Here is a 17801-nt window from a genome sequence, read left to right as displayed (position 1 = left end):
GGCAATGATTGTTTGGACATGATCCCATTGATTGTATAATGTTACAGATTATGTGCACGTGCAACTTTACCAGCAAATGCCGCACTCGGCCAAGGCAGCTGAGCTGAGCCGAGCCAATAGATTCAGTGATGTGGATATTTTCTGTTCTATGTCCTTTCCAACTGGTATTTGTAGACTTTTCCTTTTTCTCCTATCTGGTAAATGCAAAAACATTATGTTTTAATTTGCATTTCCTCAATTACCAATGAGATTAGGTTTTTCTTCTATTTTAGCATATTGTTACCTTCGGTGAGCCATCCATTTATGTTATTGATCCTATTTCTATTCAGCTTTTGCTTTCTTATCAAACTGTTGGAGGTTCCTTAGACACTCTAAATACTAATTCTTCACCAGTTATATTCACTGGAAATATTTTCCTCCACTTCATGACATGATCTTCTCTTTCCTTATGGTGTCTTTTGATGACTGCAAGTTAATTTTAAGGCAATCAAATGTATCAATATTTTTCTTTTTGACTCTAAATTAAGGAATCATTCACTACACTGAGGGCATAAAGACATTCTCCTACATGTGTTCCTAAAATATTTGTTTTGTCTTTCACATTTAAGTATTTAATCCAACCAAAATGGACTTTTCTGTATGGTTGAAGTGTGGGTCTAATTTCATTTTTCTCAATATGGTTATCCAATTGCTTCAGCAACATTTATTGAAAAATCTATTTTTACCCATGGATCTGCAATCGTATCTCCTCCTATTTGGACATTCTGTTTCTGGGCACATGATGATAATACATTGGTCCACTAGTATATCCCTATATCAATTCCATACTATGTTTCAGCTTTACAATTAGACTTGACATCTGCTGGGGCAAATTTTTCAGGAATGGCTGTTTTGAGGCCTTTCCTCTTCCATGTCAATTTTATTTATGAATTTTCTCCAGCTTTATTAAAGTATAAATTAGAAAAATTATATATATTTATCATATACAAACTGATGCTTTGACATGGTACATGTAGTCAAATGATTAGATCAAGCAAATTAACATATCTGGTATTTCACATACTTTTCATTTTTCTATGTAGTGAGAGCATTTAGGATCTCCTCACTTAACAATTTTCAAGAATACATTATTACTAACTACAGTCACAATGTTGAACTGAAACTTGGTACACTTTAACTAACATCTCCCCTTCTTCATCTCAGCCCCACAAACTAGGACCTGACATCCACCGTGCTACTTTCTGCTTCTATGAGTCTTTCGTACATTCCACAAATAAGTGAGGTCATGTACTATTTGTCTTTTTTTTTCTTTTTTGAGACTGAGTCTCACTGTGTCATCCAGGCTGAAGTGCAATGGTGCTATCTCAGCTCACTGTAACCTCTGCCTCCTGGGTTCAAGTGATTTTCCTGCCTCAGCCTCCAAAGCAGCTGGGATTACCGGTGTGTGTCACCACACTTGGCTAATTTTTTATATTTTTGATAGAGATGGTGTTTTACTATGCTGGCCAGGCTGGTCTCGAACTCCTAACCTCAAGTGATCTGCCCACCTTGGCCCCCCAGAGTGCTGGAATTACAGGTGTGAGCCACTGTGCCCAGCCCATTGTAGTATTTCTCTTTCTGTGCCTGGCTAAGTTCACTTAGCATAATGTCCTCTAGGTCCATCCACATTTTCACAAATGACAGGATTTCCTTCTTTTTAAAAGCTAAAATCTTATTCTACTCTATATACTACTGCATTTTCTTTATCCATTCACTGATGAGTACTTAGTACTTAATTCCATACCTTGGCTATGGTGAATAACGCTGCAGTGAACATGAGAACACAGATATTTCTTTAATATACTCATTTTATTTCCTCTGGATATGGTGGGATTGCTGGATGATATGGTAGTTCTATTTTTATTTTTTTGAGAAATCTCCCTACTGCTTTATTTAATGGCTGGACTAATTTAGATTTCCAATCATGTGCCAGGGTTCCTTTCTCTCCACATGCTCATCAGCACTTGTGTGTTTTTGAGCACAGTCATTCTAACAGGTGTGAGGTGGTATCTCATTGTGGTTTAATTTGCATTTCCCTGATGATGAATGATGTGGAGCATTTACTCATATCCTGTTGGCCACCTGTATGTCTTCTTTTGAGAAATGTCTATTCAGGTCCTTGGCCCATTTTTCAATCAGATTCTTTGTTTTCTTGCTATTGCGTTTTGTATGTCCCTGATAGATTTTGGATATTCCCTTCATTAGATGCGCGGTTCACAAATATTCTTCCCATCCCAAAGGTTGTTTGTTTGCTCTTTTGATTGTTTTCCTTGCTGTGCAGAGCTTTTAGTTTAATGAAATCTCATTTATTTTTGCTGTTGTTGTCTGTGCTTTTGGGATCATGTCCAAACAATTATTGCCAAGATCAATGTTAAGAAGCTTTTCCCTATGTTTTCTTCTTGTAGTTTACAGTTTCAAATCTTACTTTTAAGTCTTTTTTCATTCATTTCTGTTGGCAGTATGAGATAAGGGGACATTTTTCATTCTTCTGCATATGGATGCCTAGGTTTCTCAGCACCATTTATTTTCCCCATTGTGTATTCTTAGTACCTTTGCTAAAGATCAATTGACTGTAAACACATGGAGTTATTTCTGGACTCCATTATGTTCCGTTGGTCAGTGTTTCTGTGTTTATTGCAGTACAATGCTGTTTTGATTACTATAGCTTTGTGGGATATTTAAAAATCAGGTAATGTGATGCCTCCACCTGTGATCATTTTGCTCAAGACAACTTTGGCTATTTAGAGACTTTTGTGGTTGCACACAAATTTGAGAATTGATTTTTCTATTTCTGTGAAAAATGTCATTGGAATTTTGATGGGATTGCATTCAATCTATAGATTTGGACAGTATGGACATTTTAACAAAATTAATTCTTCTGATTCATAAAGACAGGGTGTTTTTTCATTTATTTGGGTTTTCTCCCCCTTTTTTTTCATCAGTGCTTTATAGTTTTCAGTGTATAGATCTTTCACCACCTTGGCTAAATTTATTCCTAATTTTTTTGTTATTGTAAGTAAGATATTTTTTCTTGATTTCTTTTTCAGGTAGTTTCTTGTTAGCATATAGAAATGCTACATATTTTATATGTTGATTTTTCATCCTGCAACTTTACTGAATTAATGTATTGCTATTAACAGTTTTTTAAAGGAGTCTTAAGGGTTTATTTAACAGTTATTTTAAGGAGTCTTAAGGATTTACCATACACAAGATGATGTCATCTGGAAATAGAAATAATTTTACTTCTTCCTTCCAGTTTGGATGCTTTTTATTCTATTTCTCACCTAATTGCTCTGGCTAGTACCTGCAGTACTGGACTAAATAGAAGCTCTGAGTGAACAACTTTGTCTTGTTCCTAGAGGAAAAGTATTCAGCTTTTCAGCATTGAGTATGATGTTATCTGTGGGCTGGTCATATATAGCCTTTATTACGTTGAGAACTTTATTACTTCATGTATTAGTCAGGGTTCTCTAGAGAAATAGAACCAACAGGATGGATGGATAGATGATAATTAATATCTAGGTACAGATTTAGATAGATATATAAGAGGAGATTTAACGGGAATTGGTTCATGCAATCATGGAAGTTAAAAGCCCCACAGTATGTTATCTGCCAAGCTGGAGAACCAGGAAAACTCGTGGTGTAACTCAGTTCCAGCCGAATGGCCTGAGAACCAGGAGAGCCAATGAAGTAACTTTCAGTCTGAACCTAATGGCTTGAGAAACTGGGGAGTCACTGATGTAAGTCTCAAAATCCAAAGACCCAAGAACCTGGAGTTCTGTTGTCTGCAAGCAAGAGAAGACAGACTTTCCAGCTCCAGAAGAGAGTGAATTCACCCTTCCTCCAGCTTTTTCTTCTATTTAAGACCTCAACAGATTGGATGATGCCTATTTACTAATTCAAATGCTAATCTCTTCCAGAAACACCCTCACAGACATACCCTGAAATGTTTTATCATCCTTCTGGGTAGCCCGTAACTCAGTCAAGTTGACACTTAACCCTCATACTTCTAGATCTAATTTGTTGCATTCTGATCATGAAACTGTTAAATTCTGTCCAATGCTTTTTCCACATTTATGTGATGATGCTATAATTTTTACCCTTCATTCTGTTAATGTGATGTATATTTGTTGATTTGCTTATTTTAAAAATAATAGATAATATTGGTAAATATTTGAGGGCATATATATTTTGAGACATGTATACAATATGGAATGATTCACTTGAATTATTTGTTGCGCACTGAATAAACTCCCATTTCTTTAGAGTTGGTTACTAGTCCTTTATTGACTCCTTCGACAGTGTCAGGTTTCCCTGATTATTTGTGATCCTTGTGGCCATGAATTGATGCCTACACATTTGAAGGAGGCATCAATTCCTGTTTTTATACCTGGGCTTCCACAGAAAAACCCTTTACCAGTCACCAGTCCGTAAGAACGATGATAAACACTGGGAAGCACAAGACAGAAAAGGGATGGGTGAGGGTAAGGGTGGAAAAAAACTACTTATTAGGTTCTATGCTCACTACCTGGATAATGGATTCATTCATTCTCCCAACCACAGTATCACGCAATATACCTTTGTAACAAACCTGCACATGTATCCACTGATTCTAAAATAAAAGTTGAAAAGAAAAAGAGCAAATTTTGGTGGAAAAAATAATACATTTTCTTTCTCCATTCATGGAAGTTTAATGTATATATACATAAAGGGCTTATATAAATTTTGTGAGGTTTATTTTAGGGACCTTATATTTTCATTGACATTTTAAGTGCTGCCTTTTTTTTTTGTTATAATGTCTTTCCTAACTTCTAATTGCTATTACATAAACGTAAAATTCATGTTTGTGTATTAGTTCAGTACCAAGCAAACTTGCTAACTCTTAACAATTCATACAGTTTACCTGTAATTTGAGTGCAAAACTTTCTACACCAGCAATCATATTATTCATAAATAATGAGAGTTTTGAACCTTCCTTTCCAATCCATTTATCTTTTATACCTTTTTCTTTTTTTTGCTCTTGTCTGGTACCACCTGTAAAAAATTGAATAGGAATGGTGAAATGTTTCTGACCTCAAAAGGAATGCATTAGGTTGTCCTAAGTGTGATATTTGTATAGGTTTTTGTGGGTGCCTTTCAGCACATTAACAAATCTATTCTGAATTTGCTAGTTTTCAAATCATTAATTAATATTGACTTAAAAGGAATGACTTTTAAATATGTTTCTTGAATATTATATTAATTGTATAACGTTATCCTTTCATCTGAAGATTATGGGTTATTTTGATCAACTTTCTAATTTTAGCCAGTGTATATTTCTGAGCCAACCTTGCATTCCTAGGGTAAAAAGAAATTGGATAAAATGTATATTTTTAATATATTGCTGCATTCAATTTGTTAACATTTTGTTTAGATTTTTTACCTCTAACTTTATGTTTGACACTGGCTTATATTTCTCTGACACATTTTCTTTGCATGGCTTTGATATCAGGCTCTACTAGTTGGAGAATATTCTCTATTTCTATTCTCTAAGAATGCATAGGAATGTGGGATTATTTGTTTTTTAAAATTAGTAAGTCAACATCTTGAAAGCATTCAAAGAAGACTCAAGATCTCATAATATTTTAAATGTCCAGACAATTTAAACTTACTCCGCGTATGAAGAACCAGGATGGTCTCAAGTTGGATGGGGAAGTATTAATGGATTCTAAGGATGACACAGACATTAAAATTACCTGGCGGAGATTTCAAAGCAGTGATTATAAAAAGTTCCAAAACAATAAGGAAATAATGTATTTGAGAAAATATATATTTATGTATAGGTGAGATGAAATATATATTGACTACATATATACATAACACTTATGTAGAGAAATGAATGACAACGATACAGGAGATGGGGTGGAGGAATTAGGGTTATTCCATTATTACAAGGCAGCTGCACTGCCTATGAAAAAGGATAGTAGTATTGGAAAGTGGACTTGTATTAGTAGTATGTATATTGTAGACAATAGGGCAAGCCCTAAAACGTTATCTATATGCTACACAACTTTATATATTTTATATATATAAAGGATAGAGAATGTATTCATATAAAATACTCAGCAAAATCACAAAAGGAAGAAAAAAAGTGAAAGAGAAAAATAGGAACAAACAGGGGGCAAGAAATAGAAAACAGCAAACAAATTCAAAAGCTAGCAGAAGATAAGAAATAACCAAAATCAGAGCAGAGGAAAAGGAGACAGAGACACAGAAAACCCTTCAGAAAAATCCATAAATCCAGGAGTTGGTTTTTTGAAAAGATCAACTAAATAGATAGTTGATCAGACGGATAAAAAAGAAGAGAGAGAAGAATCAAATAGATGCAAAATAAAGTGTTATCTGTTAGATCAATCAAAAGTAAGATAAAATTTTTTTCTACTTTCACTTATTCTTTCTCTGATGCTCTTCTTTATGTAGATCCAAATTTCTAACCTATATTACTTTCCTTTTCTTTGAATCGCTTCTTTTAACACTTCTTGCAAGGCTGGTCTGCTGACAACAAATTCCCTCAGTTGTGTCTGTCTGAGAAAGTCTTTATTTCCCTTTCATTTTTGAAGGATCATTTTGTAGCGTACAGAGTTCTAGGCTAGTGAGTTTTCTCTCAACACTACATACTCCACTCTTCTTGCTCGATTGGTTGGAGAAGTAGATACAATTATTTTTTTCTTAATAGGCAGGGTTTTTCCCCTCTAGTCTTTTTCAATAACTTTTTATCTTTGATTTTCTTCAGTTTGAAAGTCATATTCCTAGATGTGGACTTTTGGTATTTACCCACTTTGATGTTCCCTGAACTTCCTGGCTCTGTGATTCGATGCCTGACATTAATTTGAAAAAATTCTCAGTCATTATTGCTTCAAACATTTATTTTGTTTCTTTCTTTCTTCTCTTTCTGCTGTTCCCTTTATGTGTAAGTTACACCTCTGTAGATGTCTGATATTTCTGGGATATTTGTTCCAGTTTTTCTTTCCAGTCTCCTTTCTGTTTGGGAAGTTTCTATTGGCATATCCTCAAGCTCAGAAATTATTTTCTCAGCCATGTCCAGTCTACTAACAAGCCCATCAGAGGCATCTTCATTCCTTTCACAGTGATCCCCAGCATTTCTTCTCTCTTAGAATCTTCATCGCTCTGCTTACATTGCCCATTTGTTCTCACATGCTGTCTATTTGATCCAGGAGAGGACCCTTAATGTATATTAGTCAGGGTTATTTTAAATTCCCACTCTGATAACTGGAACAACGATGCCATATCTGACTCTGGTTCTGATGCCTGAAATGTCTTTTCAAACTGTGTTTTTGGCCTTTTAGTATGCCTTGCAATCTTTTCTTGGCTGCTGGATATGATAGACTAGGTAAAAAGAACTGTGGTAGATAGGCCTTTAGTAATTTGGCGGTAAGGTTGTGGGGCAGGGAAGGGCACAGAAGGCATCCCATAGCCCTGAGACTGGGTTTCAGTGTTGTAGCCAGCCTGCATCTGAACGGCAGATTTCACAAGTGCTTCTCAGCTCCCCACCTCCAGTCCTTCGGTGGGACAGGATTGACTGTGTGGACGGACATCAGGTAATTCCCTTCTCTCAAGTTCATTAGGCTCTGATAAAACTCCAGTAGTTTATGCTCGGGAAAATAGTTTCCGTTGAAGAAAGGCCTCGCTAAGAAGAATGGGATGCTCTGGCATACTGGTTTGGTTTCCTCCCCTACTGTTGGAAGCATGAAAGGGTTTGCCTTAAATATTCACTTGAGAATACAGCCAAGCTCCAGAAGGGAAAACTCACGAAGGTGTGGAGGCTCCCTTATGACTGGATCTCCTGGAGTTTTTAACTCTCAGACCTGTCCACTCTGAGCCTCCAGGAATTAGCTCATTGCAACTTCAGGTTTTCTGGCCCTGATACTACCTCTCATGGAGGTTTCTGCTCACAGGCTTCTGCTTCAATAACTTGTGATTCTCTGTATGCACCTGTCTTTTCCCCCAAACCACAGAACAGTGGTTTGCCCTCTGACCTCACTTCTCTGACAGATAAGAAGAGTTGCTGATTTTTTCAGTTTTCCCTTGTTAGGACAGAGTGACATTTTCCAAACTCCTTATATCTGGGACCAGATAAGTACAGATGGAATTTTTAAAATGTATGTGGATATAATATACAGGGAACTACAACATAAAGAAGGTGAGTAATGGGAACTGTAAGGCTAATGTCAATAGGATTCACCTGAAACTGTGTTATTATATTTTTCACGGCAAGGTTAACTTCTGATATTTTTAGTTGTTATAGCATTATTCAAGTCTTCATTTTCTTTTTAATTTAAAAATGCATTTTAAAAAGAATAATCATTTCATTGAAGTTCTTGTATTTACTGGAATAAAGTTGTTCAACACAGAATTTAGCAGAAACTACCAATGTGAAAGCTGGTTTGGGCACAGGCTGACCTCTCAGGATTTCTGCTTTCGTGCATTTCATGACAGCTCAGCATATCATAAAAAGGCATATTTATTGTATTTTCCCAGCGTTTAATGTGTCAACTGGTAGAGTTGGCCACGGCATATAGCCTGCCACGCAGAAGCAGAGTGTACAGCTGTTCTTTCTTAGGTCAGGACATAAGTCTTCAAAGCCTGAGAAACGCTTTACTCTGTACTAATGTATTATTCAACTAGACTAATGGTAGGAGTCCCAGCCTTGGTGTTATTCATAGTTTGGCTTTCTCTGCAATATAATGAACCTTGGACTGGGAATGAGAACACTTGGCTTCTTGCTCAGGTCACCTGTTTTGTTTATTTCCGGGCAACTTTAAGGCAATGCTATCCTCTGATCCTATACGTTTCCATCTCACACCTGGGATGTTACTTTTTTCCATGTATATTGCAAACACAGTTAGACTATTGTGAGGATCAAAATTTATCCACTTAAGTGAATGAGGTTTCTGTCACTTTATACGAGGTATGATGTTTCTGTGTGGCACTACACTAAACGGGATGTACACAAGTCATATTTTCGATTCCAACCCTCCCCTCACAGCCTGCCAACTCTTGCCCAAGCAAGTAAATCCTGATTTACAGCCAGTCTGAAGAACCCCTGTGCCATAGTATACAATCTCCATAACATTAAGAAGAAGGGAAAATATACAGATTTTGAAATGATAAGTAAAAGAGCGCTTATGAAAGATATTAACCAAGGAGAATCCACAATCGTCCCTTCAACCACTAAGAACAACAGTCTTACATTTTAGGGTTCTTTCAAGCATTTGAAGCCCTTTTCTTTGATTTCCAGAACAGTATTTTGAGGATGGTGGCACGGGTGAGACAGGCCCCGCCATGCTGCAGATGAAAAAATAAGAACTTGGAGATGTCCAAGTATACCTTCTAGCTTCCTTTGCTAATTTTTTTCTTCTAAAGTTGAGCTTTTTCATCTTGCATTGCAACAGCCCCCTTTCTTCCCTGTTCCCCACGGAACCGAAAGTTGCTCGAGGACAAGATTAATGTTTTATTGTTCTTTGGAGCCACAGTGCCTAGTACAGTGTCTGAAAACAGCTTAATTTTGCCGTTGAATGACCAGGTCTCTATTTAGTGCATATAAAAATGAGGTGAAGAGAGGTTAAGTGACTGACCCAGATTGGAAAGCACCTTTTCTAAAGGACTAGGCCTAAAACTGAGGCCACCTGACTCCTAATCATAAGGCTTTTCTTTATATCACATTGTTTCTTGAAGAAGTGGACTTGGAGTGGCTATCTAAAACCGGAATGAACCCTGATCAGACAGAGATGAGGAAAGCTTGGGAAAACATCCAGAAGAAGTACTGGAACAATCAGGCAAACAAGATTCCTAGCAGATGAGCTTTGATAGGGTGAAGGAATAGGCTATACAACAGAAGATAAGGGAGAGATGGCATGAGCCCGTGCCACTGCAAGGATCGATTATATAAATGCAAATGAGGGGAGGGACTCAAATGAAGGACAAAGACAACCAGGCATCAGAGGAGGTGATGAAATTGGAGGGCAGCCTGGGGAAAAGCACATCACTGTTACTGAAATGGAAAGGGAGGACCAGATCCAGATGGCGATGGTTTTAGAAGTAGGGAATGTGAAGTGTATGTGTATGTGTGTATGTGTTTTATGATTTGTTATTGACATTTTGGGGAAAAGCTGAAAATAAAACCCAACTCTCATTCTCTACCCATCCTCATATGATTAAAGCGTGGAGAATGTTTAATGTTTTCTTTTAGAATTACTTGTTGATTGCTTTTTTTCATTTTTGTGAGCTGTTGAGTGTGAAAGATGAGTATTACACACCATACTTTCCCCCAAGGAATGAGTAACTACTTAATTTTTATCCCAAACGACTTGGTAAAATAAAACCTTCAGTTTCCGTACTTATGACTAGAGATCTAAAGGAATTTCCTAACTTTTATGCTCAAATAAATAAGAAAACAGTTCGTTTAAGTACAGAAGATAATATTCAAGGATTCGTGACTATTATAGACCTAGATTTCGCAAAGTGGTGACTTGAGTCTCGCCTTAATCAGTGTTCTGTTCTAAGTGAGAAGATAAAGTTCCTAGATTTTTTTTTGTTTGTTTACATAAAAGAGTTTACTTCCAACTGTTCTTCATATTCAGATGATCTTAATGTTCTTTTGGGAAGCTGGCACATAGAAATGAGAGTTCACAGGTGACATCATGAACTTCTCTTTCTGGAACTGGTACCAGATGGAATACACGTGATTACTGTAGCCAAACAGAATCTAGTCAAATTAATAGCACTTTCAACCTCTTCACTCTCTCCAGTCAGATGATCCTGAAGCCAAGGAAGGGGCTGGGCCCTCTTAAATGTGATAGATTTCTGCGAACCTTTTATCTAAAATTGACCCTTTAGCCAGCTGGGATACAGGACTGACTCAATCCCTTTTGGGACAACTCATGGAGTGGCTGAGAAATGAGGACTAGTAGAACTGTGTCTGAATGTATACAGCAAAACATCTCTACAAAACCAAGGGCACTGAACAGAGAATTACTGACTTGCTAGTCCCTGAAGATTTACTGATACTTCTCAGGGGACAATTACCAAAAGTGAAAAGTAAAAGTGCACTTACAAAGCTAAGTCAAGGCTCCCACTGGCATACTTAAAGAGATCTACAGCATATTTAAAGGAATTTTGAATACCTTACTACTATAGTCTGAGCATTTGTCCCCTCCAAAAGTAATGTTGAAACTTAATTGCCATTGTACCAATATTTAGAGGTAAGACTGTTAAGAGGTGATTAGGCCAGGGGGGCTCTGCCCTCATGGAGATTAATGTCATTATCTTGAGAGTGGGTTCATTATCAGAAGTTGAATTCAGCCCCCAACTCACTCTTTCTCTCCTGCCCTATCTTGGCTCTTCTGCCACGTGAGGAATAGCATAGCTTCCTGCTTCTGGAGGATGTAAGGTGCCATCTTATAAGTGGAAATTGGACCCTTACCAGATATCAAACCTTCTGGTGCCTTGATCCTGGACTTCCCAGCTTCCAAAAGGCTAAGAAATTAGTTTCTGTTCTTTATAGATTACCCAGTCTGTGGTAGTCTGTGGTATTCTGTTACAGCAGTATAGAACTGACTGAGGACTTACAAAATCCACCCTTTCCACCTGCCACACTCATACTTCTATCCCATACATATTTTGGACTTATGTCAACCACAGAGGAAATTAACAAACAAATTATTTAAAGTGTAGTTTCTATTCCCACTCTCCCTCTCCCTCTCCCACTTGTTGTCCCTGTTGTCAATGATTTACTGTGACACTAATCAGGTGTAAATTTCAGGGCACTTCCTTGCCCAGATGCCTGGTCATGTTTTTGTATAATTTAAAAAGATATTTTAATTGTGACTGGTGAGAACTACTGTCTCTCCTGCCTGTCTTCCCCTTGTGGCAGGCATTGGAAGGGTGGTGGCCTTGATAATCTGGTTAAGGAGAAGTTGAGCTGAGGAGACGTTTAAGTTGGGTTAGTAGCTTGCAGGCAACTCTGTATATGCTTAAATTATTGGTAGCTGTTCTGCTGGATGAATGAATGCCAGGAATATCACTACCTCCCATTTCTCTTACTTATCCAGTGTCATGAGAGGAAGGTATTGAGCAAAACGCTGTATCACTAGATAAGCATGTTCTATGCAGCCTAGTACAGAAGCATAAATACATTAAAGATAAAACATGATTTGAAACATATGAAATCATGTTCTGGCCATCAGACATGTAAAAGCATATACAGTAAGATTCCAGTTTCATGGACCCCAAGTAAAAGCAGAACTTCTTGTCTGTTAAGAATATATTTGATAATTCAGAGTATACAATTACAAACTCATCATAAAATAATTTTTCCCATATAACTCCTATATAAAACGGACAAAAGTTATTCTATAAATAAGCACATTATAACAAAAACATTTTCAAAGCATACCAAGATGAACTCATTAAGAGGAGATGATAAATTTGAAAAAGAATAAACAAGACTTTTGGCTTGTCTAACAATCTAGCTAATGAAGAATAAATCACATGAACATATTCCAAAAATATTTAAATATCTTGCTGATTTGAAATAAAATACTAGTGGTAATGAAGATCATTTCAATAAGGATTTCGATGATAAACTGGTTAATGAGTTCCACAAAGACCAACGGAACAGAATAGAGAACCCAGCAATAAACTCACACACCTACAGCCATTTGATCATAAACAAAAATAAACAATTGAAAATAGGCTGGGCGCGGTGGCTCAAGCCTGTAATCCCAGCACTTTGGGAGGCCGAGGCGGGTGGATCACGAGGTCAAGAGATCGAGACCATCCTGATCAACATGGTGAAACCCCGTCTCTACTAAAAATACAAAAAATTAGCTGGGCATGGTGGCGCGTGCCTGTAATCCCAGCTACTCGGGAGGCTGAGGCAGGAGAATTGCCTGAACCCAGAAGGCAGAGGTTGTGGTGAGCCGGGATAGCGCCATTGCACTCCAGCCTGGGTAACAAGAGCGAAACTCCATCTCAAAAAAAAAAAAAAAAAAAAATTTAAAAATAAATAAAACTGGACCCCTATCTTTCATTATATATAAAAATTAACCGCAAATGAATAAAACATTAAATGTAAGACCTCAAGCTATAAGAATACTGGAAGAAAACCTAGGAAACACCATTCTAGACATAGGACTTTGGAAATAATTTATGACTAAGTCCTCAAAAACAAATGTAACAAAATCAAAAATTGATTGGGACCTAATTAAACTAAACAGCTCTGCACAGTAAAACACACCATCAACAGAGTAGACAGACAGCTTACTGAATAGGAGAGAGTATGTGCACGCCGTGTACCCAACCAAGGTCTAATATCCAGAATCTATAAGGAAACTAAACAAATAAACAAATAATCCCATTTAAAAATATGCAAAAGACATAAACAGACAAGCATTCAACGAACCTGAAAAGATGTTCAACATCAATAATCATCAGAGAAATGCAAACTGAAGCCACAATGAGACTCCATCTGACACCAGTCAAAATGGCTATTATTAACAAGTCCAAAAAAAAAAAAATAGCTGGCAAGGCTGTGGGAAAAAGGAAATGTTTATACACTTTTGCTGGAAATGTAAATTTCGGTAAATTCAGCCAATGTAGACAGCAGTTTGGAGATTTCTCAAAGAACTTAGAACTACCATTCCACCTAGTCATCCTACTACTGAGTATATATCCAAAAGAAAATAAATAATTCTACCAAAAGGCATATGGGCTTACATGTTCATTGCAGCACTGTTCATAATAGCAAAGACATGGAATCAACCTAGGTGCCCATCAATGGTAGACTGGATAAAGAAAATGCGGTCCACATATGCCACAGAATACCATGCAGTCACAAAAAATAAAATCATGTCCTTTGCAGCAACATGAATGCAGCTAGTGGCCATTATCCTAAGCAAATCAGTGCCAGAACAAAAAACCAACTAGCACATGTTCTCGCTTATAAGTGGGAACTAAACAATGGGTGTTCGTGGACATGACGAGAGCAACAGTAGACACTGGGGATTGCTAGAGGTGAGGAGCGGGGACGAGGGTTAAAAAATAGCTATTGGGTACTATGCTTAGTACCTGGTGATAGAATCAATTGCACTCCAAACCTCAACACCACCCAATATCCAGGTAAGAAACCTGCACGTGTACCCCCTGAATCTAATATAAAAGTTGAAATTATTTTAAAAAAAAAGAGTTGTCAATTCCATGACTATTTAAAATGTATCACTGTATAAGAAAAATTCAAATGCCCTGATAATATAATCCTAAAAACCTGCCTGACATTACAAATGATGAGTTTTAAAGCTGAAAGAAGCTTTTGCAAACTATCAGTAATTTTTTTAAAGTCTGATCAATAATTTCAGAGAAAAAATTATATTTTAATTCACTCTATACAAAATGAATTTACAAATTGTTGATAATGAAACAAGTGAATAAGAAATGTGTGCAGAAAATGCAGAGGTATTAAAAAGATATCAAGGAGTTAATATAATATCAATATTATATTTGTATGGATTTTGTGATATCTATGGTGATTATAAGCTTTTTACATTGTGATTTGTTATTATAAATATTCATTTTTATAACTGTTTTATAATTTTTTATTCCTTTTATTTAAAGCCTGAATCCTGTGTTTAAACCAATGATACCCAAGTACTCATGAACAAAATCATTGTGTTGAATTTTAAGATTCAGCTCTGTCTTTAAAGCCAAATTTAAGAAAAATAGTAGGACAGTCACATCAGCTTCCTCTCAGCTAAATTAGAAAGGCTAGATCACAGCCAACATTCTAAATAATTGGCTTCTCCGTTTCTCTATGACTTGTTGACTTCTTTTAGGAAATCAGTTGATCTGTTGATACGACTCATATTTACCAAACAGAAAAACTATCTAAGAACAGTTATGTCCAAGGAGCTTGCAAATCTATCCCATCAAGAAAGGAAAACACGGCTTCTGAAATACAATAAGTAAGAGAGAGGTGTATAGAAAGGCACAGAGTTTTCCAGGGATTCTAAAGAGGTGAAGATGATGGCCGGAAAAGTGATTAGGAGAACTTGAAGAGGAGAGAGTGTGACTATATTCATTTCCCCATTCCACTACAGAAGTGATTTAAGACGCATATAAGAGAGATATGAGAGAGTACACGAAATATTGAAGCAAATGAACAGACAAAAATGAGAAGAATATAATAAAGGGCCAGAATACGGGGCTAAAAGCACAGTCCACGGAGCCTTGTCCACTTATTCCAAGAGGACCTCAAAGGTGGCTCTTGGTGTAGGGATGAGGAGATCATTTATTCAAAGTGAGCCTGGAAGTGAAGGGTTGGGGTCGAGTTTAGGGGCTTAAAGCACATTCCACGGTGCCTTGTCCACTTATTCCAAGAGGACCTCAAAGGTGGCTCTTGGTGTAGGGATGAGGAGATCATTTATTCAAAGTGAGCCTTGAAGTGAAGGGTTGGGGTCTGAGTTTAGGGGCTAAAAGCACAGTCCATGGTGCCTTGTCCACTTATTCCAAGAGGACCTCAAAGGTGGCTCTTGGTGTAGGGATGAGGAGATCATTTATTCAAAGTGAGCCTTGAAGTGAAGGGTTGGGGTCTGAGTTTAGGGGCTAAAAGCACAGTCCACGGTGCCTTGTCCACTTATTCCAAGAGGACCTCAAAGGTGGCTCTTGGTGTAGGGATGAGGAGATCATTTATTCAAAGTGAGCCTTGAAGTGAAGGGTTGGGGTCTGAGTTTAGGGGCTAAAAGCACAGTCCACGGTGCCTTGTCCACTTATTCCAAGAGGACCTCAAAGGTGGCTCTTGGTGTAGGGATGAGGAGATCATTTATTCAAAGTGAGCCTTGAAGTGAAGGGTTGGGGTCTGAGTTTACAGTTCAAATGCAATGATGGCAAACCTGGGAAGCAGGGTGTTTGCAATGTTTTCCCACATTAGCCAGAACAGAGACCCTCTCTCTGCCCCGGACATTAAGCACTGGGGAATGTGGTTATTCTAACGGGCATCTTACTCTGATTAGACCTTGGCAGTTGCACTGTACCAGAAGTTATATTCTTTACAGTTCAAAGCAACAAAACCCTTCATGCATGTGATGTCCACATAGCTTCCATAGTTCAGATCCCGAAATAGAAGAGTAACACCAGCTAATTCAACACTGCATAAATCACAAGGCCATTAAGACGGCATCCACAGGAATCCACAGAGCCTTCCGTTGCTCCTTCAGAACCATCTCTGTAACTGTTTTTACATTTCACTGATGTGTTTGCTTTTTGAATCAGAAGACATGAGGACTTACAGAGAAAATTACAATGTCAGTAGAATTTTATGCTCATATCATGGATACAAATGATCATAATCACCTTGTTTTGATGATACATCTGCACCTCCTAAAAGAGGATGCTACAAATAAGTAATTCATCCTCTGCAGTTTTTTTTTTTTTTTTTTTTTTTTTTTTGACATTTCCCATATAGAAAAACCATGAACAACGTTCCCCTTTGTACGGAGAGGCATTCCAAAACTGGCAAAGACATATTTTTATTTAAATAAATCAGCCTCACAACCGTAATTCTAACTTGAAATTGGCAAACTTTCTTTCATTTCTTATACATAAAAACCTTACATTTTAACTGTAATAAAGTGTGAATCCTTCATAGCCTGGATTTTTTAAAAGGTGACACCCAATGGGGTAATGAAAAGGGGATGTTAATATGCTAACTTTCTTGAAAACATTTAATCATTTTCATACAATACTAGAAAACTTACCTTCTTCCACAGTTAGTCTAATAGAACAAATTGTATGAAAGTTTCATAGCGGTTCTTTTATTTCTAAAATAATCACATTCAGGTCTTACCATGGAATAGCAAAGTTTTCGATTCGTTTCCTTTCCTTTGAAGAAATGATGTAGAGCAATCACTTATAAATCCTTCTAATTATAAATAAAATCCAAGATATTGTTTGACAATGAGATGCTTTATTAAACTTGATACATTTACTCTATAAGAATTCTGTGAAAAAAAATGGGTTATCAAAGTATTTTGGATCTGAATCTCTGCATTATAAAATCTATCCTAAAACTATGTCATCTCACTGTATTCTGTGACTATTAGCACACGGATGACCAAAGGCAACTAATTCCTTTCCTGGCAAAAAGACAAGTTTCAACTGACTTGCCCACGGTGTTACAAGTCCTCCTAGCAAAATATAAAGTCCCAACCCCCCTCTCTATGCAGTGTCATCTCCAGGAAGGTAAGCTTTAGGAAGCACCTGTGCCAGCCCTATCACTGTGCTTAGCATGGGGTTCAAACAGGTTCAGCCTTGAGACGGGCATGTTCCTCTCAACCAAACAACTTTATTTGGATTATTCCGAGACTCCTTGGAGGGGTGAAACTTCTGGAAAAAAAAGAGTAAGAGAGAAAGAAAGAGAAAAGGTCTGAATAATGACGGGAATACACAAAAGATCCAATTCAGCTGCACCAGGGCTCAGGGGAAGGACGAAGGAATTGGAAAACAAGCAGCTTTACAGAATGCTCTCGGGTATGACAGAAACTGACCAGACTGTCACTCCTAACACGGTGAAGGCCACCCATTCTCTTACCAGGCCTGGATGTGTCTGCAGTGAGATGTCTGTGGTTGGTAAACTGTTCCGTTGGGTCTTGTTCTACTGATCTTTCTTCTAGGTCTGACTCTGGGATTGTAGTACAACCACCTATTTGAAA

At 37.3% G+C, this 17801-nt stretch overlaps 1 protein-coding gene across 41 annotated transcripts in view; it reads right to left on the bottom strand.

The window, feature by feature from the left end:
* Window positions 1-17801, bottom strand: part of BBS9 (Bardet-Biedl syndrome 9) — a 749186-nt gene that overhangs the window by 258765 nt on the left and 472620 nt on the right. For 27 of the 41 annotated variants that reach the window (XR_013523801.1, XM_078342175.1, XM_054236977.2 and 24 more), the window contains one exon: window positions 17681-17791. Coding sequence is in view for 40 of the 41 variants with exons in the window: in XM_078342175.1 (XP_078198301.1) it covers window positions 17681-17791 (111 nt within the window). In the remaining variant the exon portion in view is untranslated. Of the gene's footprint in view, window positions 1-17036; window positions 17476-17680; window positions 17792-17801 lie in introns of those variants that run through there. The other 14 variants (XM_035253139.3, XM_078342180.1, XM_078342186.1 and 11 more) reach the window with 2 other exon arrangements.

This window comes from Callithrix jacchus, chromosome 11, assembly GCF_049354715.1.
Source record: "Callithrix jacchus isolate 240 chromosome 11, calJac240_pri, whole genome shotgun sequence".
Classification (NCBI taxonomy): domain Eukaryota; kingdom Metazoa; phylum Chordata; class Mammalia; order Primates; family Cebidae; genus Callithrix; species Callithrix jacchus.
This window is presented reverse-complemented; position numbering and strand designations above follow the sequence as displayed.